Source organism: Saccopteryx leptura, chromosome 1, assembly GCF_036850995.1.
Source record: "Saccopteryx leptura isolate mSacLep1 chromosome 1, mSacLep1_pri_phased_curated, whole genome shotgun sequence".
Classification (NCBI taxonomy): Eukaryota; Metazoa; Chordata; class Mammalia; order Chiroptera; family Emballonuridae; genus Saccopteryx; species Saccopteryx leptura.
Genome location: NC_089503.1, coordinates 62660402 through 62687229, shown reverse-complemented (window position 1 = coordinate 62687229; position 26828 = coordinate 62660402). Strand labels below are relative to the sequence as shown.

The 26828-nt window shown below is 38.7% G+C and overlaps 1 protein-coding gene across 4 annotated transcripts in view; it reads left to right on the top strand.

Moving 5' to 3' along the window:
- PAK1 (p21 (RAC1) activated kinase 1) overlaps nucleotides 1-26828 on the top strand; it is a 162547-nt gene that overhangs the window by 134181 nt on the left and 1538 nt on the right. For all 4 annotated transcript variants that reach the window (XM_066369329.1, XM_066369347.1, XM_066369323.1 and 1 more), the window contains exons 8-14: nucleotides 1789-1852; nucleotides 6428-6476; nucleotides 11890-12002; nucleotides 15226-15343; nucleotides 18883-18982; nucleotides 19998-20194; nucleotides 23520-23657. In XM_066369329.1, the coding sequence (XP_066225426.1) occupies nucleotides 1789-1852; nucleotides 6428-6476; nucleotides 11890-12002; nucleotides 15226-15343; nucleotides 18883-18982; nucleotides 19998-20194; nucleotides 23520-23657 (779 nt within the window). The remainder of the gene's footprint in view (nucleotides 1-1788; nucleotides 1853-6427; nucleotides 6477-11889; nucleotides 12003-15225; nucleotides 15344-18882; nucleotides 18983-19997; nucleotides 20195-23519; nucleotides 23658-26828) is intronic.

The window sequence follows — 26828 nt, the reverse complement described above, 5'->3', positions numbered from 1 at the left end:
TGTATTGAGAAAGACTGAGGCCTTGTCTATACCTGGTGGGAAAGAGTGCTATGATTGATTATTATTATTTTTTTATTATTTGTATGTTTGCCATTGACCTAGGAGAAGACAGTTCTGCCATCTTGATTGTAGGAAAAGAGGAAAGGGGAACTAACATTTTGTGGGCCTGTACTATGTACCAAATGACAAGCAAGGTATTTTCTTGATTTTTTTTATTTATCCCTCTATTATCCTTGTGAAGACAGACATTATAGTCTTTATTTTTTGCAGTTAAGGTTTTTGAGGCTCAGGGATACTAAATACCTTGTCCAAAAATCACACAGCCAGCAAGTGACAGGGCTGGGGTTAGAACACAACTTGTCCTCCTGTAATTAGAGCTGGCTGCCTCTTGCTCTCAGTGAAAACTAAGACGTTACTTTCTTTAATGGCCATAACGAGGGGTCTTTTAGGGTAGCTTGTTTTCGTGATCCAGTAAACTCTAAGAGAATTTATATTAGAAGGAAGAACTATGTTGGTCTGTGGGCTTGAAAAAAAATCATTTGACAAGGTCTCTGATTTATTCTTTGTGCCTGTCTACTTCTAAAGAAGATGTGATGTAACTGATTTGGCCAAATCTGCAAGGTGGCATTGCTCTCCGAAGCAGAGGTTTCTGGTTCTCCAGCTTAGCAGCTCTCACTTTCTTCCTGGTAATTCTTGTTTGACTTAAAAAATAAATTCACTCTTTTAACAATTGCCCAGAGCCCTTATGATATGATGAAATAAGAAAAGCCACTTACCTAGACATCTGTTTTCTCTTATATGTAGTCTTTTTCTCTGAGCCAGATTTGAAAAAATTAATACTTAGAACATAGCATTATGGAAAGCAGACTGCCCTGGTAGTTAAAGACACGGGTAGAAGCCCCAACCCTGCCACAGACTGGGGACTTCAACAAATTTTTACTGTTCTCTGGGCCTCCTTTTTCTTATCTTTTAAGTAGGGATGTTAATACCTGTCTTATGTGTAAATCAAGTGAGATAATGTATATGAAGAGGACCAAGTCTTAGTAATTGGTATTAGCGAGAAGCACTTTGGACTGGAAGATCAAAAATCAAACTCCTAATCTTAGCTCTGACACCAATATTCTGTGACCTTGGGAGGCGGTACCTTCCCTTCTGTGGCCTCAGGTTCACCATCTCTAGAATACAAATGTGAAACTCAGTGAACCCTTTCATACCTCTGTGTCTTTGCACTTGACCTACTTCCTGCTGTGACCTCTTCTCAACTCTGTCTCCCTGACTAACCCCTGCTTACCCTGTAAAAATCAGTCCAGGTATCACTTCCTGTCTGAAGCCTTTCCAACCTGTATTTTGTGCCTCTTTCTGTACTCCCTTGCCATCTAGCACAATAATGATATTTTCATGGAACTTTATGCTTGTTTGTCTCCTCCATGAAATTGAGCTTTTTGAGAGCAGAGACAGTCTTAACTGTTTCATCTATCTCTTTATTCCTGGTACGCAGCACAGCGTGTGGCACATGTAAGTGAGCATATTAAATGAGTAAATGTTTATTGAATGAATGAATTTAAAAATGGCTTTTAGGAGTTTAGAAATGGAATAGATTACTATGAATAAAAGTGTAAGGAAATGAAACTTTTGGACGCAGCGAATGGGAGAAAGCCGAGGACCTCCTGAGTATGGCTTCTGGGTATTGGAGGTACTTTTGTCGACTCCAGGGTTTGGGGAAACATGGGCCTGTTTTGTATCTTGATCTGGGAAAAAAATGATTCATGGTCTCTGTTTCTTTCAAAGGGAGCATAGTGAGTGTGGGCGATCCTAAGAAGAAATATACACGGTTTGAGAAGATTGGACAAGGGTTAGTAGGGACTTTTCTTTCCCTAGAGAAATGACTTAAAATTCTGTGTACTGGTGATTTTACTTTTGTTTTGCCTCTCCTAAACCTTGTTATTCTTTCTCCACTTCACCCCTTGCCCATCTCATCTGCAGGTGTTATGATAGGCTGACTTCAGGTTTGGCAGAATTATGCTTAAAGTGAGAGATATGCCATTATCTGATCACATTGCTAAAAATACCCCTGCATTGAGAATGGAAAAACCATTCACTTTCTTAGCATAAAACATACTTCCCAAATTACAGTTTTGCTTTTCCAGATTAACCTTGTTTACCCTGGTGCTGAGAGCTACCAGCACTAATATGAAATGGAAGGTTCTCAGAACTGTAGACCCTTCTGCTGAACTCAGCAAATCTTAACTGCGTCCTGTTATGTGATAGGCACTGGGAATACAGTTGCATATCAGACACAATCTCTGCTTTCAAAGACCTCATGTCTACGGAAGGAGATAGTCAAACAAAGAATGATGATACAGTTGACTCTTGAACAACACAGGTTTGAACTGCACAGCTCCACTTATACGCAGTTTTTTCAATAAATACTGTAAATGTGTTTTCTCTTTATGATTTTTTAAATAACATTTTCTTTCCTCTAGCTTACTTTATTATAAGAATACAGTTAATTGACTGTTATTGGTAAGGCTTCCAGTCACTAGCAGGCTATTACTAGTTAAGTTTTTGGGGAGTCAAAAGTTATACACAGATTTTCAACTCTGCAGTAGTAAGAGCCCTTGTGTTGTTTAAGGGTCAGCTGTAATCTGTGCTAAATCTTAAAAGTGCTCGGCCATTCTTTTGAGCAAAAGAAGCCAGACATAAATGAGCAGATACTCTATGATTTTATTTAGATGAAGTTCAAGAAGAGGCAAAACTAATATATGCTAATAGAAGTAAAAAAACATTGTTGTGCCTAAGGGGGCATTTTAATTGGGGAGGGGCGTGAAGGAGCCTTCAGGGGTGTTGGTGCTGGACACATGGATATATACATATTGAAAAATCATCAGGTTCACTTAATTTTTGTTGCAAATATTTTAGGTAAGTTATACCTCTTTGTGAAAAAAAAATGATTATTTCTATAGACCTACAGAAATAGCTAAAATGAAAAAGAAACTGAAAATAGTATCTGGCTTATAGAGAGCTCTTACTGTCAGCTGAATGAAAGCATTGCTGCTTAATCATTGAAATTTTCTGTTTTAATTTTTTCTTAGGCATCCAAAAACTTCTGAAAATAAGATAAGATATTGTATAATATATTGGTGTTTTACATGTATAGCATTCTACGGTATACAGTTGTTATTTGCATCTATTGTTTAATCCTTAAAACAACCCTGGACTTGAGTGAATCTCATTTTTTCCTGGTAGGCTGCTTTTTCTACAAGACTTGCTTTTGTGAGTCTAACTGGTATAGGGCATTAACATTTTGAGAAAGAAATGGAGAGTAATCTGGAGTGGCATTTCCTGTAGCCAATCACAATGAGATACTGAGAATGTAGCAGAAAGATGCTTGGACAAGCGTGGGCAAGTCAGGTCCTATTTCTGGACTTCAGTTCTTCATCCATAAATTTAAGGGAGAGAAATTGTAGATTCAGGGCCTTTCACCTCCAAAACTTTTGACTTTTTAAAAAAAATTCAGACGCGTGAGGCTCATAGTCAACATCTACAAAATGCGTTTTCCTCGCTTATTTGACAGGTCTGTCAGTGTAAAGGAGGCATGAAATATTTATTAATCACCTATGTTGATGCTTTCACATTCCATGATTTTTAAAAAATAAATGCCACATAAATATGGTGAATTAGTGCTATTATAATTTTTGCTTGTTCTTCCCTGTAAGACCTGAAGATTTTGGGGGGGACTCAATTTATATGTCTAATTATATGTCTATTCAAGGTAGAAATGATCAAGTACTAACCAGTGGGCCTGAGTAGCTTTCTAGACTTCTGTAATCATGGAGACATAGTCCCTAAATGTCAATCCCCCAAGGCCCGGGCATATTTACCTGTTAAGAATAGTGCATCTGGTGGGATGGAGGAGGGTCGGCATGGGATGAGAGACACCAGCTTTATGACAGAAGATGACTAGAGTTAGGATGGTCGATGGGGAAATAACTGCCAATGAAGATAATCCAATCCTTATTTGATAGCCCATATCTCATGATCACATTTTCTCTGGCATGTAGCTAGGGTCCCAACTAAAAAGTGGTGGTTAGGAAACTGGTGACCATAATTTCTAGCTGCAAGGTAAACTTACAAGTGACTTTTCTCCCTGAATTGACCTTACTTCTTCGGGAAGCATAATCTCAGGGCTTGCCTAGAATACATTTTTTTGCAATATGTGGAATTAAATTTCTTTAGTTTGCATCTTACATATCTAATATGTGACATGTAAAGTTATAAATATTGCTACATATTATCACCTACAAATATACAGGGTTCATGCTTATATACATAAAATGAGGTTTTTAGTTATTTAGAGTGGACATGACTATTTTCCTAGCATTATTTCTAGTATTTCTCTCAATCCTTCCCACTATTTTTCTTTTTGTGCGTGCATGCATATAGATATACATGTACATGCACATATATACACATGTACATATGTGTATATACACATATATGTATAGTGAGGATATCTTGGTGGTGGGGTAGAAGTATCAGATTGTCTAGGAGCATATATATTTGAAAGAGTATATTTTATGTTTGAAAAAGTGAAAAATACAAACCTGTTTTATAATACAAACTACAAAATAAAGTTCACATATCTTTCTGATAGCATAAATAATTGAAAAACACTCTTTTAAAGGTTCCTAGTATCAAACTGGAAAGGGCACCTTGAAATTGTTTTATTCAGTGTAGTTCTTCAAGTTTTTACAGTTTTTTTGTAGTTATAGGTTTTTCTTTTTTTTTTTTTTTTTTTTTAATTTTTCTGAAGCTGGAAACAGGGAGAGACAGTCAGACAGACTCCCGCATGCGCCCGACCGGGATCCACCCGGCACGCCCACCAGGGGCGGTGCTCTGCCCTCCAGGGGGCGATGCTCTGCCCATCCTGGGCGTCGCCATATTGCGACCAGAGCCACTCTAGCGCCTGAGGCAGAGGCCACAGAGCCATCCCCAGCGCCCGGGCCATCTTTGCTCCAATGGAGCCCCGGCTGCGGGAGGGGAAGAGAGAGACAGAGAGGAAAGCGCGGCGGAGGGGTGGAGAAGCAAATGGGCGCTTCTCCTATGTGCCCTGGCCGGGAATCAAACCCGGGTCCTCCGCACGCTAGGCCGACGCTCTACCGCTGAGCCAACCGGCCAGGGCTGTAGTTATAGGTTTTTAATGTAAATATTAATTGAATCTAAGATACATGAATGCACAACTTGATGAATTTTTATAAAGTGAGTACACTCATGTACCCAACACCCAGATTAAGAAACAGAGTAGTATTGTTACCCCACAAGTCTGTATCCCTTTTTGCTAAAAAATATGAGCCATTCCCCACCTCATTCTGAAAATTTCCTTAGGGCCACTTTCCCTTTGCTCCTAACGCACAGTTGAAAATCATAGATCTAATCTTACAGCCTGGTTTACAGATGAAGTGTTTTAGGTCACAAAAGATGAAAGCAACTTGTCAAGAGAGATGGAGGAGGGGAGATGAGAAGGCAGAGCAGGAAACTAGTATACAGGTGGGCAAAATTAGATTTACAGTGGTGAGTATGTGAAACAGTTTATTCTTGTATTATTAATTATTTTATTATTTTCCATACAAACAACTGTAAAACTGCTTTTGCCCTACCTTGTACATTGAAGACCTATTGTATTTGAAAGCACTTGGCAAGTGCTTTAGGAACTAATTAATTTAAATTCTCTTACATTCTTGCCTGACCAGGCGGTGGCGCAGTGGATAGAGCATCAGCCTGGGATTTGGAGGACCCAGGTTCAAAACCCTGTGGTCATCAGCTTGAGCACAGGTGCACCACCTTGAGTGTGGGACCATAAACATGACCTCATGGTCTCTGGTTTGAGCCCAGATATTTCTGGATTGAAGCCCAAGGTCACTGGCTTGAGCCCAAGGTCACTGGCTTGAACAAGGGGTCACTGGCTCAGCTGGAGCCCATGGTGAAGGCACATATGAGAAAGCAATTAATGAACAACTAAGGTGCCGCAATGAACAATTGATGCATCTCATCTCTTTCCCTTCCTGTCTGTCCCTATCTGTCTGTCTCTCAAAATAAATAAATTCTCTTATGTTCTTATCTTCTTTTGCAAATGAGGACAGTGAAGCTCAGAGAATAACTTGCTCAAGATTATATGTTTAGTAGATACTAGATAGAAGTTCTAGTTTGGAACTCAGATCTTTTGGCCACTAGAGCCTGTACTCTCTTTACTACTACCTACTACCTCTCAAATATGAGGAGATGGGGGGTGGGCAGTGGGGAAGATTATTTTGCTGCTGTTATTATTAACATTTGCATTGCCAGCTTGTGTGTAGAGCTGCATTTGACAAATATCACTTCACTTAATACCTGTGTTTCCCCCCCCCCCTTTTTCCTACCTGCTGTCCAGTGCTTCAGGCACTGTATACACTGCTATGGATGTGGCCACAGGACAAGAGGTGAGTATATACAACTCTTGCTCCTTCAGCTTTATTGTTTCTTTTTATTTTTGGTTAAATTTTAACCTTTCTTAGCTCAATAGGGATACTTTTAGTTTCTTACTATAGCAGACTAGAACCAAACAGAGGAGTTACATGGTGAGATAGATTTTGTAAAAAGCTACTGTGGCTTCAGTGTGGAGAACAGATTGGAGGGGGTGAGTGGAACAGGTGAGTCAGGAAGTTATTATATCACTTCAGGCAAGACACTGTGGTTTGGACTAAGGTGGTAGCATAGTATAAATGGGGAGAAGTGGATGGATTTGAGAGTCAGTTAGGTAGATTTGACAGAATTGGTGATTCACTGAGTGTGAAGATGACTCACAAGTGATTGCTATTAATCAAGGAGAAAGAAGAAAGGTGGAAGAGTAGGTTTGCAGAAGTTGGATTCTGCCTGAGAGATCTTCTGGAACTGCCAACTGAATAACTGTTCATGCAAGTTTGGTGCTTGGGAGAGAAATGTGATACAGAAGATATTTAAACACATGTCTCTTGACACCTAATCTAGTTACCCTTCCATTACTCTGTGTCCAGGATTCCAGTAGACATTGAAGTCCTCATTTGGAAGCACCTCTTTGTTTGTCTCACTTTATTCAGCTGGGAGAACTCTGACCTTCCTGCCAGGACCTGCTGACCCAAGATGTTATTTTCAGCAGAAGGAAGGCATGAAGGGAATATATGGGAGCTGCCTGGGCAAGTTCATAGTTCAGAGGGTACTGGTGCTCAGAGATGAGAGAGGTACCTTTAGTTCCAATGAAAGTAAAGTTGGGCTCCTCTGAGGAAGGCTACTGGGACCCGATTATATGTTTGGTGGTTGAAATCTTCTGGTACACTGGAGAAGTCATGGCTAATATGGACAGGATATATCTCACTGTGTTATGGTCAATCATTTACAAGTGTCTAAGCCAAATATTGAGGTTCTATCAGGGGTAAGCCAATTTTTAAAAAATACCATTATTGTGTTAAGTACATAAAAGGGAACCTGGCATTTTTTGATAGGTACAGCAGTATCCATAAGCTGATAGGGGGGAATAGTTTATATATGTTTTTTAAGCCCAACGTGTCCAAGATAGTAATACCTAATTCAACTCATATCTGAATGAAAAATGTAGAAATAAAGTTATTTCAGAAAACACTTAAAAATATTATCATGGTTAAGGATTTATTAATTGTTCTTTGAGGTAAGAATTTAACAATGTAAATGTTTTCCTTTAGCTACTTATATAACCTTGGGCAAATCATTTGATCTCTCTGAGCCTGAGTTTCATTTATTTATAAAATGTGCATGATCACATATGCCTCACAAGCGTGTTGAAAGAAATTAGTAAAGCAGCGCATGTGAAAATAAGTCATATACTTAATTACATATTAACTTTTATTTGTACATATTTATTCTATATAATGTTTACTGGACATTTATTTTATGCCACACCTTGTGCTAAGAAATAAGACCTATGTGGAAGGTCAGTGCAGTGCAAACGCTGAGACATTGAAATCATATATAAGTGGCTTTGGGGGGCTGTGAAGCTGGGGAGATCCCTGCCAGGCTGAGGATGTAGGATATCACTGTCTGCCCGACCCTTCACCTTCCCTCCCCAAATCATATATAAATGTAAGAGACAATCCTTTCCATTTTGTACATATGAAAGTCTTATAGTGCTGACAGGAACCTGTGTTAAAATAATGGTGAGGAAGGAAGGAAGGATGGTATCATTGCGCCACTTTTAAATAAGGTGAACTGGAGACAGAGATGGAAAAGAGGAGGTTATATCAAGCCTAAAAAGAACCCTATGAGGTAATATTATTTCCTTTTTATGGATGAGGAATTTGAGGCCCAGGGAGCTTAATTTTTGTAGTGTTGTACAGTTAGCAAGGATTGGGTTAGAAAATTTTAATTCTAAAACCTAAACCTGTGCTTTCCGGGCTGCAAGGCCACTCCAGAGCAAAGATTAGGCACTAGGGCCCCTTGTCATGTTTCTGGCCTCTTGGGTCTTACAGTCTGTAATGGAAAGCGGGCTCATGGTCCGCAGTTCCTGGAAGGCCAGGAGGCTGCATGTGTGAGAAGCTGGCCACAGGAAACAGAAACTTGACTTTACTATGTGCCTGCCTTGTGGTTACAGAACTATGAATGGAAGTGAGTCCATTAGGGTGGCTAATGCAGTATGGTCAGGAAGGCCTCATTTCCTGCCCCAGGGAGTATAAATCTTTAGTAGAGTTGGCAAGATGCTCTTAGGCTTTGTGAGTGAGTACTTATTGGGGCGATCCAGGTGGGAAGAACAGAGCTATTGTCTGTCAGCTATAGGAAGATTAGCATGTTAGTACTGAGAAGTCTTCTTGAAACAGATTCAAAAATTATTTTTCAAGCCCATTTTTTAGAGGGAACATGTATAATAGAATAGACTGGAATAGGCTTTGAAGTCATATCAACCTGTTGGCATTGATTCTGACTTTGGGCAATTTTCTTATAAGTCTTAAGCCTTGATTTCCTCACTTGAAAATGCAGGTAATAGGGTTAGGGTTAGGGTTAGGGTTAGGGTTAAAAAAAAAAGAAAGAAAAAAAAAAAGAAAATGCAGGTAATAATTTTTACCTGGCAGGGTTGTTGTTAAGTTTTACTGAGGTAATGTAAGTACAGCATCTAACATAGCGCCTGGTACACAGCAGGTATTCAGTAAATAGTAGTGGTGGGAGGGTGGTTGCTTTTTGCTGTTGTTCCTGTTGATGTTGTCATTTTTGCTGCTCTGTGCCAGGTACTTGTCAGATGCAGTTATTATTATGACTAACGTTTTCATTGTTGCCTTACTTTATTGTTTAAATTTCCTTTTTATATGAGTAACACATATATGTGAGCTGAACATATATGTGTTACTCATATATATATATATGTTACTCATATATTAATATAAAAAAGCGACTATCTCATTTAGTTCTCAAAACAATCCTGTGAAGAAGGGAATCAGTGTTGGTATTATTATCCTCACTGTATTGATGAAGAGACTGAGTCTTAGAGAGCTTGTGATTGATGAAGATCAGTAAGTGGCAACTCAGTCCTACAACTTCAGTTCTCAGAGTTCCAGTTCAGTTCTTTTCTGTTATAGGAGAGCTATCTGCTGGCTTGAATAGGAGGGATCTGATTAAGTGAAGGGCATGTAGCCTAGGCCATAGTCAGTAGGTATTAAAAAGTAGCCCTGATGTCCTGCCACAGTCTTTATGTTCTCCTCTGCCTGCCTCTCTTCTTCCTTTTTGCTGCTGGCAGTGACTTCTGTGAGGTTCATAAATACTGTTCTATCCTTCAAGATGGCCTGGGGAACTCCAATGGCATTCCTTTGGCTTCAAAATCTTAACATGTGTTATAAGGGCTTATTATTCTTATGTGTCTTTAGATCAATGTGTTTCCCTTTAGACATTAGAAAAAGCTGACCATCAACTATCAACTGTTACTAGAAACCTGCAGGCAGATTAGAAGCCAAACCTGATAGGAGATCCTACTCCAAAGTAATTTTTTCTCACTTGTTGTAGGGAATAGAAGTGGTCAAAGGATTTAAAATTTATTTCTATTCTTCTTGTTGAACTGGATCTCTGTAGAAGACTGTCCATACTTGACTTGAAGAAATAATAGAGTCAAGGTTTTATCCATAAAAATTTGAATTATTTATCCTTTATACTTCTTGTTGCTTCTGGAAAGACTAATTTAGTTGTTCTGTTAGGTATTTATGTTCTTGAATTAAACAGAGATGAAAAACTCAATATGTGAACTGAAAAATGAGTGAACAAGCTTAGCTAATAGAACAGGCCAGATAGAGGAGAGAATTAGTGACATTGAAGACAGGCAACTAGAGATACTACAGAGAGAAGAAGAGAGACTCACGAATTAAAAAAATGAGAAAGCCCTACAAGAATTGTCTGACTTCATCAGAAAGAGCAATACAGTGGTACCTTGAAATACGAATTTAATTTGTTCTGTAACCGAGTTCATAAGTCAGTCAACTCGTATATCAAATTGCCGATACTGGACCTGTGCTCCAACGCACCAACTAGCGGCAGCTTCCCTAATCATGACTCGTATCTTGGAATTTTTCTCGGATCTCGAACAAAAATATGAACCGAGTCGCAGCTCGTATCTTAAAAATTAGTATGTTAGTCTGTTCGTATCTCAAGGTACCACTGTATAAGAATAATGGGTATGTCAGAAAAAGAAGAGAGGAGGAAGGGGATGGAGAACATATTCAAACAAATAATCAAGAACTTCCCAAGCCTGTGGAAAGAGAGCCTTGAATCCAAGAAGCAACCAGAACACTGAGTTACCTCAACCCAAACAGACCTACTTTAAGGCACATCATAATGAAATTATCACAAATCAGTGACAAAGAAAAAGTCCTCAAGGTAGCTAGGGAAAAGAAGAATATAACGTATAAAGGAAGACCCATTAAGCTATCATCAGATTTCTCAGCTGAAACTCGACGAGCCAGAGAGAATGGACTCCAACATTTAAAGTACTGAAAGAGAGGAACTACCAGCCAAGAATACTATATCCATCAAAGCTATCTTTCAAATATGAAGGGGAAATAAAAACATTTATAGACATACAGAAGCTGAGGGAATTTATCCCCAGAAAACCCCCACTTCATGATGGTTAGTTAGGATGTGTATAGCTAGAAACTTGAGAATTCATTGGAAGCTCTGTATCCCTGATGCCAAGCACACAGCCTAACACACAGTGGGTACTCAACAAATGTTCAGAAATGAAGAGGAAAAGAGAGAATTCAGTGATTTGATAAGTACTTTAGTACTTTATTATTTTTTTAAAAATTTTTATTTAAACTATTAAATTTAACAGGGTGACATTGGTCAACTAGAGTACATAGATTTTGGGCAAACATCTCCACATCATTTGGACAGTCAATTATGTCCTATACCCATCACCCAAAGTCAAATCATCCTCTGCCACCTTATATTTGTCCCTCTTTATGTCCCCCCCCTCATAAAATGTTCTCTATGGCCAAGGTCCATGAATTTAGTAACTATGTTTTCTTCTATGTAATTTATTATTTCAGGTCTTATATTTAGGTCTTTGATCCATTTTGAATTAATTTTTGTGCAAGGGGACAAACTGTTGTAAAGTTTCATTCTTTTGCATGTGGCTTTCCAGTTTTCCCAGCACCATTTATTGAAGAAGCTTTCCTTTCTCCATTGTATGTTTTTGGCTCCTTTATCAAAGGTGATTTGCTCTTATATATGTATGTGGTTTAACAAATTGTGAATTCTTCAATGATAAGACCATATCATACTTGCTTAGTGTTTAAGATCTGGTACTTGGTAGGTACTCCATAAATGTTGAGTGACTCTAATTGCATGTTGAATGTACTCTGATTTCAGGTGGCCATTAAGCAGATGAACCTTCAGCAGCAGCCGAAGAAAGAGCTGATTATTAATGAGATCCTGGTCATGAGGGAAAATAAGAACCCAAATATTGTGAACTACTTGGACAGGTATGGAGAGGTCCTGTCAGAGAGATAGGGCCTTTGGGACTGTGGTGGAGCTGTTAAAGGAGAAGGCAATACCAGCACTCAGAACTGCCTCCATTTAAGAATCTTCTGTGATGCTTAGCTCTCTCTATGCCTCTGACCCTGCATACCCTGCACACACCTCTGATTGCTGCACAATCTTTCTGGATTAGACTGAACCCTACCGCCCTGTATCTCCTAACAGCTGGTCATTTGTTTGTTCTGCCTTAGGGAAGGCCTTTAAATCATTCTGCATCACAGATCTTTCCTCAGCATGTTCACCCTCCTGAATAACTTCTAGTCTGTCTGCATTCTCGTAAAATGTGACACTCATACAACCTAATGATTCCATTCATTATTTTGTTTCTTTAGGAGGCCTGTGTTTTTGTTGATCCTTAGTAAATCTGTAGTCAATTAAAATCGCTGAACCTCTTTTTTTTTTACATGAGCTTACCTTAAACTGGTAACGTAGAACTTTTTAGCTGTCATTAAATCACATTTTGATTTTTTCAGCCTTTTATTCTAGCTCATTGGAATTCTGTTCTTCATTATAATAACAGTACTTGTTACGAGCATTTGCATTATGCTTTACTTGTGAGGTAGGGTTTATTATCTAAGAAACTGAGGTTTATAGAAGTTAATAACTAGTTCAGGAACAGTAGGCCAGTAAGTAGCAAATGGGGGTTTTGGATTTGAATATTCCTAGCACTAACATTGGTGCCCTTTCTATCATATCCTGTTTTTTTCTTCCATATTTGAGAAAAGAAAATTAGCTTCTTGCCTGAGATTCAGAGACAACACAGGTTGAGGTGATGTTGGACTAAGTAAGCGTTGGACTTTAATTTCTTTACTATTTATATTGTATTGCCAACTACATTTCATTTCTGCCAGATTTCTTGTTCTGTGTCCTAGACATGGGTGAGCTTCAGTGTCTTTAAAGAGGAAAGGAGTTGTACTTTGACCTTCCCAGCACATGATGTTGATAGCTGTAGAGAATAAAGCCTTCTCCTTTAAGGGGGAGGTTGTTTATGATGTGGGTTAGGACCAGCTCTGAAGAATCCTATGGAAGTTATTACCTTCTCTCTTAAGAACTTTTTATACAGAGAATATAGCTTGGACAAACTATCAAAGGCTTTAAGAAGCTGTCCAATAAGGGTGTGGCCTATCCCATAAAATAGTGAGTTCCTCATCACTGGAGGTAACTAAACAGTAAAATGCATGACCATCTTATTGAAGGGATATGTATTCTGGTAATGGAATTAGAAGATTTATAAATTTATTGATACTGCCTTTGCTAGGGTATCAAGAGACTTAAACTGTGGAATCAGAAGTACACAAGCTCAGACTCTGCCCTCAAATAGCTCCTAGTCTGCTGAAGAAAAGAGGAGCAGCTTCTGTGGGAGGACAGAAGTGGGTGGTTTAACCTGAGCATTCAGTGAAGGTATTGCCATTAAGAATCTGTGGTTTTTATGAGTTGTCCCAGAAGAGAATTTCATCCATATTTGTTCTTCTTCAAATATGTGATGTTCTGAGGCTTTATCTAAAGATGGGAATTTTGAAGGTACCTTAGCACAGTGTGTAGCTACACAGTATTCAGCACAGCTTAAATCTGGACTGGCATTGTTTTAGATCTGTGACCAGGTAAATGGGCTCTGCTCTGTTAAGTGTCTCTTGGACCCTAATATTTGTCTCCCTAGTTGGTCCAAGTTGATAGATGTCTTTTCGATGTGCTGGGTGAGAGACCAGAAATAATGCATTTAAAAAAAAATCTTGTCAGGAAGGAATAGGTTCATGTCAGTGGAGGAATTTTTACCAGACCCGAATTCTCTTTTGGTCCAAATCCCGCTAGTCTTCTCTCTCAAAAGAGATTGTTGATGAAAGATTTAATTTATCATATTTATTTGTTGTTTTTTTTTCATGAGAGTAGGGGAGATGCAGAAACAGACTCCCATATGCACCCTGACTTGGATCCACTGGCAACCCCTGTCTGGGGCTGATAGTCTGCCCATCTGGGGCTGCTTGCAGCAGAGCTATTTTTAGTACCTGAGGCCAGGGCTCCCTGGGCCAACGTGCTCGAATCAGTCGAGCCATGGCTGTGGGAGGAGAAGAGAGAGAGTGAGAAAGAGAGAAGGGGGAGGGGGAAGAAGAAAATGGTTGCCTCTCCTGTGTGCCCTGCTTGGGAATTGAACCCGACACTTCCACATGCCAGGTTGATGCTCTACCGCGAGCCAAATGGCCAGGGCCTGTCATATTTATTCTTTAAGGAAATTAAAAAACTACAAGACGGTTAATTATATCCAATCTAGTTTCTTTGTCTGAAACTATAACACTCTATAGCTCTGGGCTCTACTTGTTTTTATTTGTCTTATTCTACAGCAAAGAAGACTAACCAGACAGGTTAAATTATTTTTTTATTTACCACATAAGAGGACTGATTGACCTAGTCTGTCAGTGAAACTCGTATCAAACTTACAATCTCTTTAGGGATATAGTACTAACTGGCAGCCCGTGGCTTACCAGAGAGGCTTTGGCTCTGCAGCTCTTGCTGGATTCATTCCATTCTTGGAATCAGAGATACTCAAAATGAAGATCATTGTCAGCATAATGACTATGTGTATAACACTTAGGTTTTATAGCCATTATTTCTTCTAATATTTACAATTCTTTTATTTTACTCATTGATTAATTCAGTAAATATTGGCATTTACTGTGCTGTACTCTGGGGATAGAGTCTTGAACAAGACCTAGTACTTAGTCTCATGGGTCTCAGAACTAGTAGAACTCTCAAGGAAGTTTAGTAACTTTCTGTAATATTGGTAACATGGACTCAGAATTCTATCTTTGTAAAATGGTTAGATGCTCTCTACTTTGGTGTTTCTAGAGGTATGGGAATCATGTCTAATTTTAGGAGGCATTACTTTGTGTTGTGATGAAATATAATTTTATATTTCATATCTTCAACCTAGTGATCTTTAGTTCTGCCCTTTATGGCTTCACAGAATAGTCCACTTTGTTTTGTTCAAGTGAATTCTTAAGAGATATCAAGTTAGTGATTCTGTCCTCCAGATTCTGCTTTGCCCCAGAGAACAGAACCCTAGACTCTTCCAGATCTGATGGAAATGCAAGTTTTCTCTGTGTATTTGCTCAGTCTTCGAAATCCAATGCTATGTACTCTGTTCCTTCTTATCCTTTATCTGTACCCCTACAGTTACCTCGTGGGAGATGAGCTGTGGGTTGTCATGGAATACTTGGCTGGAGGCTCTTTGACAGATGTGGTGACAGAAACCTGCATGGATGAAGGCCAGATTGCAGCTGTTTGCCGTGAGGTAAGGACAGTGGCAAAACCAGCCTAGACCAGAATGTGGCTGCCATATCCATGTCTGTCAAAGTTCTACACTTGAAGAGATCTCAGCCTGGGCACTGTGCAGGTGGGAGAAATTAGATGGGAAGTTAGACTCTCCCGTCATTTTTTTATTATACCTGTTTTGAAATTTCTATTGCCATTATTTTTTTTCTTATTCTGATTATAAAATTACAAATTCATTGTAGAAAAATTAGTAAGTGCCAAAATATATATAAAGTCACTCACAATTTCAGCCCTTAAAAACAACTGCTATTGACACTTTGTAATATTTTTCTTTATCTCTTTTATATAAATATTTATTTTTAGCAAGCAGACTTGACTCAAAGGCACTGCTGAGCTAAAGCCAGCCTGATTTTTAAATCATATTTTTATTTTGCTTTCCTACTTTCTTCATGTGCTCTGAAGTTCCTATGAAGCAGAGGAAGAAGGTGGTGACAGAGGAAGTACTATTTCAGACAGTCATCAGAGAAGGCTTTGCATAGATTTGAATAAAAATCTGAATAACATGAAAAAGCAAGCCAAGCTAAAATCTGTTGTAAAATATTTCCAGGCAAAAGAAATAGAAAGCAAAGCTTAAATAGGTATTCTCCTTTCTCCTCATTGCTATTAAATGTCTGAGGTCTATAACATGCTGTGTAAGAAGGGGAATAAAACCCTCCACAGGAGCTCTGTAAGCAGCACTCAGGGGATAGCCGCATTTTCATTAGAGCAAGATGAAGGGAATATTCAGAGAAGTTGAGGATATTGGGTGTTTTGCTGATATGAGACTGGAACTTTTCAATAACCCAGAGAGAAATTTGGGAATTGGGGAAAGAGAGAGTAGAAGATTATATTAGGTTCCAAGTTTTATGGGGATGAGTCTAAGTCTGATTGGGGTTTGATGATGTACCATCTGGAGGTATGCAGATGAAATTTATGTAGGTATTTATTCAGTCAATATTAGGAAACATAAAATCATGTGAAATCAATACTGATCACTAGAAAATATGATCACCTTTGCATTAAAAACCCTGCAATCTAGAACAAGCCCAATAGGTTAATAGAATTAACATAGCCTTGGGATTCTTAGACAGTCTGACTTCTTCTATCTACCACTAATGCAGTGTTTCTCAGCTTTTTTTAAAAAAAAATATTTCTCCCCTAACCCTAAAGAGCGTTTGAGGACTTCTTTTCTAATTACATTGGCTCCTTGAAATTTTAATACTATAGATATACTATATTGTATATCTGTTTATGTACTGTGGCCCTTCGGAAACCATTAACCATCATAATAACTAAGATGATTTTCACTCACCCCAGGAACCCACTTCCACTGGTTTAAAATATATGCATGTGTACTTGAGCAAATCAGTTTGCCTCAGATTATTTATCTTTAACATTAAAATTCACACTGTATATATCTTAGGGGTGCTGTATGGATCAAAAACAAACTTGCAAGAATTTTTAAATGTTACATAAATAGGTGGCATTACTGTTATTCTTGAATTCTTATAGAGATTATCCCCCTTTTTAAGAATAGCTTTATTGAGATATAACTCATATGCTATATAATTCACACATATAATGTACAGATGGTCCCTGACTTATGGATGGATCCCACTTATGATGTTTTTGACTTTATGAAGCAATATGCATTCAGTGGAAACCATACCTTAAATTTTGAATTTTGATTCACTCACTTAAAATATATAATTTTATTGTTTTTAGTATATTGAGTTGTACAGCCATCACCATAATAAATTTTATCAGCCCCAAAAGAAACTCCAAACCCATTAACAGTCACTTTCCACTCACCCCACTTCCTGACCCTCTCAGCCTTATGCAACCACTAATCTTTTTTCTGTCTATAGATTTGCTTCTTTTGGACATTTCATATAAATGCAGTCATACGATATTTGTTTATTTGTGACTGGCTTCTGTCACTTAGTGGTTTGAAGGTTCATCCGTATTATAGACAATAGGAGTCTATAGCAAATCAGATTACATTTATTTATCTGTTCATCAACTGATGGACATTTGGGTCATTTCCATTTTTTGGCTATTATGACTAATGCTGTGAACATTCATGTACAAATTATTGGTTAGATGTATGTTTTAATTTCTCTTGGGTATATGCCCAGGAGTGGAACTTCTAGGCTTAACATTGAGATATAATTCACATGCTATGCAATTCACCCGTATAATGTACAGATGGTCCTGACTTATGGATAGATCCCACTTATGATGTTTTTGGCTACTGAGGAATGGCCAAACTGTTTTCCAAAGTGGCTGTACCATTGTATATTTCTGCCAGCAGGGCATGAGGGTTCCAATTTCTTGAAATCATCCATTTTCATCATAATTTTTGACATCCAGAAGCCTCCTAAGGAAAATAACTCTTACTTTTAGAGGCAATAGCCACTTCTGGATATTGTTTTGTTTGTAATTTAGCCATTACTGTGTTTTCAGAAATGAAATATTATTTTAAGAACATTTAAATAGTATTTTCCAATTGTTTTGTATCTTTATTCTTTTTCATTTGGTAGTATCTTCTAAAATTTTAGCTTAGAGTTATGGACTTAACCTAGTAGATTTAGTAGCAAACCTGAGGTTTTCTTTTCTGATCTCCATATTTTACAAATGGGAGAACAGTAGCCCAGTGAAAGTAAGTGATACATTTAGAATGATTTAGTCCCTCAGGTTGTGGCAGAACCAGACACTTTCATTGCTCTGTTCAGCCTCTGTGTTATTCATTCTGCTTGCTAAGTATAGGTGTTCTCCATTATTCTTTTCTTTCTCCTCTTAGCTTCCATAACATTTGCCAGTTCCAACCATTTCTGTAACTTAAAAAAAAAAGCACCTCTTCACAAATGACTCATAGATATTTAATTCAAGTCCAGACCTCTGTAGAGAACTAAGACTCATATGTTCTGTTGCCTACTGGACATTCATCTATAAATATTTATAGTTATATAAAATTCAGCATTACCCAAAACAGTATAAATTATCTCCTCACCAAAATAAGATTATCCTCTTAACTTCACTGCTTCTAATATCAATTCCAGATGCCTAGTTTCTCAAGTATGACTCCTCTTTGTCACTTTCTTCCAGTTTTATCATTACAAAATCCTTCTCATTCTTCCTCAGTAGTTTTTTGGGGGCCATAGGTTCTTTGCCAAGTATCTAATGCTGTATAAAAAGCTCCAAAATATATTTATGTTCTTAAAGAAAACCATTATATACGGTATTATAAGGTATATTATAATAAGGTATAATATAATAAACAAGGTATATTATAAGAAAGGTATAAGGCAGCATGGAGTGTTAAAAGAATGCTTAGCCATGAGACAGAAGATTAGCATCTAGAGCTATCTGTGCCACTGATTTGGAGCAAGTCTTTGTACTCCTTGGGGCCTCACTTCTTTTATCATAGAATTAAGAGAGCGGATTAGTTGATTTTCTGTAAGTCTTTTTATATTAATGTGTTTTTTCTTTCTTCCTCTGCCCACACTGCTTCAATAGTGCCTACAGGCTTTGGAGTTTCTGCATTCCAACCAAGTCATTCACAGAGATATCAAGAGTGACAACATCCTGTTGGGAATGGATGGCTCTGTCAAGCTAAGTGAGTAGGAGTGATAATACTTCTCTTCCCTGTGGGGCCCTGTCGTCTGTGGGATGACAGTCATATAATAATAGCTATAGGACTCACTGAAGAGTCTATTTATTTCCTGGGAGATGCACGATCTTTATATTACTCAGCACTATATAGTGTGTCATTTATTTTTTCATTCAATTATACATTTAGCCAAAAAAATTTACTGAATGTCTACTATGTGCTGGGTCTTCTCATGGGCACTGAGGCTATTTTGCCTCAGTAGTTCTTAGTCTAATACATGAAACATGAAATACATAATTACAAAAATGAGTTTAGTGTAATTTCTGTCAGTTATTCATTCAACAAACTTATACTAAATGTCTATTATATCCTGGACCCTCTGAGAATAAACAGATGAGTAAGAAGACATAGTCCTTCCTATCAAAGGCCTCATAATTAAACAAACAAACAAACATATACTTGAAATGCAATCTAAATGAACTTCAGGCAGAAAACTGTGTTCAGAAGTGTAAGGACCAGTAGTCCAGACAAACAGGCTGTGTCACGAGTGGATGGGCAGCCTATGGGAAGACTGTTAGCAGTCTCTCTTCTGGGTACAGAGTGAGGAACTGATAGAAGCAGGGACGTGCCTAACTGTAGGTGATTAGAGTTTAAGTCTGGGACTCATGCCTAGGAAATAAAGCAAGGACCTAGTTGCCAGATTTTGGGATATGGGAATGGTTTTTAAGAAGAAAAAAGAATGGGGGTCAGTAATGAAGGCCAGATGGACAGCTTGGACTTTAACACCTAGTCCTTCTGGCCAGAGGTGATATTTGTTACATTCCTCCTACTTCAAGGTTGAACAGGGGGCAGGCTAGGAGCTGGACATGCAGGTGGCAATTGTGTCACTTCAGCTTTGGACACAGGGATTGCAGCAGGTGGGAGTGAGATAGAGCTTTACACTTCAGTAAGCATATAGTCAGTACTCATGAAGGAGTACCCTAAATATAAATCCGTTCCTTCTGCTCTTTTCTTTTTTTAGCTGATTTTGGATTCTGTGCCCAGATCACCCCAGAGCAGAGCAAACGGAGCACCATGGTGGGAACCCCATACTGGATGGCACCAGAGGTTGTTACAAGGAAAGCCTATGGGCCCAAGGTTGATATCTGGTCACTGGGCATCATGGCCATTGAAATGATTGAAGGGGAGCCCCCATACCTCAATGAAAACCCTCTGAGAGTGAGTGTTGCTTGTCTCGTTTCAAGATGTTTGGGCTGTTGTCTTTAGTCCCGGGAAGTGGGACTCAAGCTATTTTTCTATGGCTTTCAACCCAGATCTCTCTTTTCTGGATAAAACCTGGCATTGTTGAATTTAAAGTATAAATGCTCAAAGAAAAATGAACATCAGCAGTCACTCATTCATTTACTATAGCATTCAACAGTTGAGTTCCTATCATGTGCAAGAAACTGTTCCAATGATAATAAAATCAATATATAGTAACAGAAGATAAATGCTATGAAAAAAAGCAGAATAAGGAGTTCAAGAGAGTAATGAGGACAAAGGGAGAAGTGTACTATTTCATTTAGTGCAGAGGAGCAAGTCCTCTCTTACAAGTTATTTGTGAAGAAACCCAAAGAAAGTAAAGGAGGAAGCCATGAGATTAATCTAACCCAGGAGTTTTCCAGGAATTTGATGTATGAAGGAGTTGATTTGAGAACATGCTTGTATGCAGGGGAAACCAAGGAGGCCAGTGTTCCTGAAGTGAGTGAGCAGGGTGCAGAATGGTAGCCAAGGTCACAGAACTAGCAGGGAGCACATCAGGCTGGATTTTGTGGCTATTGTGTGAACTTTTATTCTGCAAAAGATTAGAAGCCATTGGAGGATTTTGAGCTGAAGTGTAACATGATCTGATTTATATTGTAAAAGAATCATTTTGGCTGCTTTTCTGGAAAATAAACTGAGATACTGATATAATCATTCAGTTAAGAGTGGTGGCTTGAGCTATATTGGTAGGAGTAGAAGTGAAGAGTGGTTGGACTCAGGAGATATCTTGACCATACAGCTGACAAGATGAATTGGATGTCAGAGAGGGAAGAATCAACAATGACTATAAGATTTTGGGCCTTAATTGCAGAAAACATTGAGTTGCCATTTACTGAGAAGGTTGAAGAGCAAGTAGTTGATTTTGAATGTGTTAATTTGAACTGTTTATTAGACATCCAACTAGAGATAGTGAGTAGTGTTGGCATGAGTCCAGAGTTCAAAGTTGAGAGGTCAGGACTGTAAATATAAATTTATTAGTAGGCAGTATATAGGTAGCTTATTTAAAAACCTTAGCCAGCTGATAGGTGAGATTACTTACCTAGGGAATGAGAATTGAGTACTGAGCTCTGGGGTACTGTTGTGTTTGAGGTTGGGGAAACTAGCAATGTATAAGCAAGGAGTTGCTTCCCTAATAGGAGAACTGAGAAAAACATTCAAGGAGGATGTATTACATGTGCTTGATTAGTTGCCTATAAAAAGATTGAGAAATGAACATTAAATTTGCCAATGTCGAGTTTACTGATGACCTTGATAACCAATATCCATAGAGTTATGGGAATGAAAGTCTAATTAGAGTAAATTCACAAGAGTGGAATAAGAAGGTGAGATGGCGTGTGTAAGCAGTTGTTTTTAAGGAGTTTTTCTGTTAAGGGACAGAAAAATTGAGCAATATCTTGGAGTTTAAAAAAAAAGATATAGCATGTTTATGAGCTGACAGCAATGATCTAATAGAGAGAAGGAAAATGGTCGTGTACAAGAGAAGTGACATTGGAGTGAGGCCCTTAAGTAGGTGAGATAAACTAGATTAAGTACTAAAGGTGAAGAGGATTTGTGTAAGGACAATTTATCCATGGTAATAGAGGGAAACCAGAATATAAGAATACAGATGCAAGTAGGTTGGTCATTTTGGTCATGGGTAAATGGTAGAGTTATTCTGATTGGTTTTATTTTATCATTTATTTTAACCAATGCAGGAATTCCTTGTATGCTGTTGCAGATAGGTGGCCATCTAATTTTAACTGGATACCTCTTACTGGAAAGTTCTTCAGTGTACCAAATTGAAACTTCTTTTGGTCCCAGCTTTGCCCTCTGAATCCACGTACCACTCATCTTCCCCCCACATCAGAATGGCCTTGAAAGTGATGGTCAGTAGGGTGCTATGGGCATAAGACTTGGATATGAATCAGAGGACATGAGCATAGATGAACTGTGTGATCCCAGGCATATCTCTTGATGTTTCTGGACTTTGTCTGTCAAATGGGGATGATCATTCTTGTCCTGCCTATTATCTAGACTTACTGTGATCATTAAAGTGTTGAGTGCTTAAAAAGGTTTAGTATTACTCCTTTTCTTTTTTTTTTTTTTTTTTTTCACTTTTCTGAAGCTGGAAACGGGGAGAGACAGTCAGACAGACTCCCGCATGCGCCCGACCGGGATCCACCCGGCACGCCCACCATGGGGCGACGCTCTGCCCATCAGGGGGCGATGCTCTGCCCATCCTGGGCGTCGCCATATTGCGACCAGAGCCACTCTAGCGCCTGGGGCAGAGGCCACAGAGCCATCCCCAGCGCCCCGGCCATCTTTGCTCCAATGGAGCCTTGGCTGCGGGAGGGGAAGAGAGAGACAGAGAGGAAAGTGCGGCGGAGGGGTGGAGAAGCAAATGGGCGCCTCTCCTGTGTGCCCTGGCCAGGAATCGAACCCTGGTCCTCCGCATGCTAGGCCGACGCTCTACCGCTGAGCCAACCGGCCAGGGCTCCTTTTCTTTTTTTTAACCTTTCCCAAGAGATGCGTCATAGTAGGGGACCAGGAAGGCAACAGTGAAACAGGTTGCTGTTTTACAGAACATTTCCTTTTCATATTCCTTTCCTGCTAGAAGACATCAGTTCTTAGATGACTGAGAAATTATTACTGAAGGCACTGGTAATTTCTTCCTGCAAATGGGCAGATATGTAACCTCAGGATAAATGAATAATGAATCCTGTAGATCTGTAATCAAGAATAATTATAGCCTTTGGGTCTGTAACACAATTCCTAAGTTTACAAAGTACTTTCCAGTATACCATCTTGTTTTATTTTTATAGATGTGTGGGAAAGCATTGTTTTATTTGAAAGATTTTATTTACTGGTTTTACAGAGAGAGTGGGAGGGGTGAGGGAAGCGAGAAGTATGGCTGCTTCACTTTAGTTGTTCATTGCTTGTTTGTCGCTTGTCGTATGTCCCTTACCCAGGCAAGCCCAGGGTTTCGAAGTGGCGACCTCAGTGTTCCAGGATGACGTTTTATCCACTGCACCACCACAGGCCATGCTGGGATTAGCACTGTTAACATCCTCGTTGTACAGATGAGGAAGTTGGAACTTCACTGGCTTGCATGTGGTCACATGACTTTCAACTGTTAAACCTGGTCCTTAGGTCACATTCTTCCCAGTATACCCAAGCTGCCTCTTTGTGTCCTTGAGGCATGTCTGGGGCCAAGAGAGAACCTCAGTTCGAACCTAAGGTGATTCTCCATTTGTGTCACCAGGCCTTGTACCTCATTGCCACCAATGGGACCCCAGAGCTTCAGAACCCAGAGAAGCTGTCAGCTATCTTCCGAGACTTTCTGAACCGCTGTCTTGAGATGGATGTGGAGAAGAGAGGTTCAGCTAAAGAGCTGTTACAGGTAACTGTCCCTCTGCAGGGAAGCACCTGATTCTTGGAATCGCTAAACCAAGCCTCATTTGCTTCATTTTTGTCTGTGTGGTACAGGTTATTATAGGTCATTCTTCTTTCCAACCACTTTCCATACTCAACCTATATTCCGAGCTCCCTAACCATCTTCATCCTGGGCCTTTGCTCCTGTTACTCCCTTAGGCTCTTCTTCAGCCTATTAAAACTTTGCATTCCACCAAGCTCTGCTTAAAGATCTGCTTTCCGAGCTCTTGTTGAACTTTGCCTGTCTCTTTCTTTAGCACTTGTTTTGTTCTGCCTGATTTAGTCTAGCAGAGTTTGAGTCTTGAGGCAGAAGAAGTTCTCTGATGTGCAAATATTATAAAAGTTATATTTTACTGGGAGATAAACTCAAAAGATACATTTTCAGTAAAAGGATATCAGAGGACATAGCGTAGGGGATAGAGTGAAGCTTTTTAATTCTTTCAGCTTCTTATTCAAAACCCTTTCGGATGGTGGCAGTGACATTGACCAGGCTTGGGGAAGCCTACAGTCGGGTTTACCAAGTCTGTACTACCACCTGTGTAATTCTAAGTATGCAGCATAATCATTTCACGTGGTTGCATAAACTACCTTTAGCAGGCCACATTATTTATATTTAACATTTATGTTTCAGGCACAATTTCTTATTACTAGTGTATTTTGCTACAGCGCCTGTGGTGATTTAATATAAGTATCACTTGCAACTTTATGACTGATTAATCTGTAGGCACACACGTTATTTTTGTATTATGAGAATCAAGAGCAACTGAGGAGGGCAGGCAGAGCAGACCTACTCCAATACCCTGCATTAAAGTTAGTTATGAACATCTCTGTTTTTCCTACTAGCTTATAACCTCCATTTTATTACTCTCGGGGTCTCCTCTTACACTTATGACCTAATTCACAACGTATTCAGAAAAAAAAAGTTATATTGAATGGAATTGCTTAAAGCATTTACCTTCATTGAAATGTTAGCCTCTGGAACATAGTTAGCATTTCTTTGTAATTGGAGTTACTGGTTACAAAGCACTGGTCTATTTGGTATGAGATCTGAATTTTGCCAAGTGTAATACAATAGTCTCTAGAATCTTCAGGACTAAGAGCCCCTTGTAACAGGCAGTACAAATAGGATCCCTTCATATGAGGTCCTGGAAACCCTAAGCATTGGGAAATGTGCAAATACTATTTTAAGCCTATGATTGGTGAAGCTATTGTTAAATTAGGCACTAAATTGTAGTTATTGAGAGATTAGTGCCCTCTAGAGTTTTCTTTCTGATATAATAATATAATATAATTAATAATAAAGGCATTAAATCTAATCTTTACCACACTCTAGACACTAAGCACTTTATATTTTTCATCTGTACTTTATAATAACCCTGAGAGCCATAGGTTTTGTTACTACGATTTTTACATGTGAGAAAACTGAGGGTTCAAGTGTTTTGTAACTTTTCTATGATTACATAGCCGATAAGCGGTGAATCCAGGATTTCAACCTATGTTTGTTTATTAGGCTCTCAAATTTGTTTGCTCTTGGCCACTGCTCTTTTGGCTTAAAGAGTGTAAAACTGGAAGGGCCTTAGGGTTTCTCCAGTCTATTTTGTTCCTTACATAGAGAAGGAAACTGAAGCCTACTGGATGGGTATTTGATCATGCTGCTATTTCAACTCAGAGGGTTGTAGAAACGTGATCTGAGGACATCGGCTCTTTAACTTCTTACTGTACATTGTAAATACTCAAAACCATGACTTTCAGAATCTTAAATAAGGAAAGCTTCACATTTATTTCTCCTGTGTGAACACATATGTGGACAGAAGTACATAGGATGTTATGTTGGAATTAATAGCTGCATGATTTAGCCAGATCTTCATTCCTTTCATAACCACCTCTTCTTCTCAGCACCTCTTTATGGCCTATCTCTATACAAGAGAAAGCTGAAGCAACTTCTAGCAAAGAATGTGTATATATGTCAATATGTGTGTCTATACACATATAGAACATGATTAAGAAGGGACTTATAAGGATGGCGAAAAAATGAAATATGCAAATAATTTGAGTTAAATAGTTTTGTTTAATTATCAAATTTGGTTCTCAGTTTTCTGGTAGTCAGGATAGGAAAGGAAATTTTTCTTATCAAATGGAAGAAACATCCCCCATCCTCAAGACGCAAGTTTTTTTAGTACTATATGTAAGAAAATTGTTTTCAGGTAAGAGGCTTTGAGTTACATAAAGAATTGTTTGTCAGCCTGACTAGGCAGTGGCACAGTGGGTAGAATGTTGGCCTGGGATGCTGAGGACCGAGGTTCAAAACCCGAGGATCATAGACATGACCCCATGGTCGCTAGCTTGAGCCTGAGGTCGCTGGCTTCAGTGAGGGGTCGCTGGCTCAGCTGGAGCCCCCTGGTCAACGCACGTATGAGAAGCAATCAGTGAACAAGTAAAGTGCTGCAACTATGAGTTGATGCTTCTCCTTTCTCTCTTCCTGTCTGTCCCCTTCTGTTCCTCTCTCTCTCACTCTCTCTCTCAGTTAAAAAACAAAGTTTTTATAACAGTTTTACTGAAAATGTAGATGCAGTTTTCAAGTGGTGTTTTCTCCAAAATGGTCTTCTTTAACAGTGGTGGATGTAGCACAAAGTACAGCCCAGTAAAAGTGATTTGGGAAAGGACCAAGCTATTGACCATACTGGATTAATTAGCCCTTCTGGACTTAAGGATAGTATAACAAATTATGAGATCAATGCTCCTGAAATGCAGTATTACAATGTACCATTGAGTCATGATTAGTCAACACCTTCCGCCAGAGGAAATTATTATTCTAATGATTACTATACGTTAGTCTTACCTAATATGATATAAACTCTCTTGTATCTGGCTGGTTTCACTCAACATAATGTTTGTGGGTTTCATCTTATTGTCAGTGTATCAATTATTTATTATATTTTATATCTGTAATTATCTGTATAGTATTTTATGAATATAACATTATTCATTCTTTCATTCCCTTGGACATTGGGGTTCTTTTTAGTTACGACTATTATAAGTAAAGCTGCTGTGAACATTCCTGCATGTCTTTTGGTGGATACCAAATTCCTTTATCTTGGGAATATACCTAGTAGTGGAATTGCTGGGATATAGGATAGAT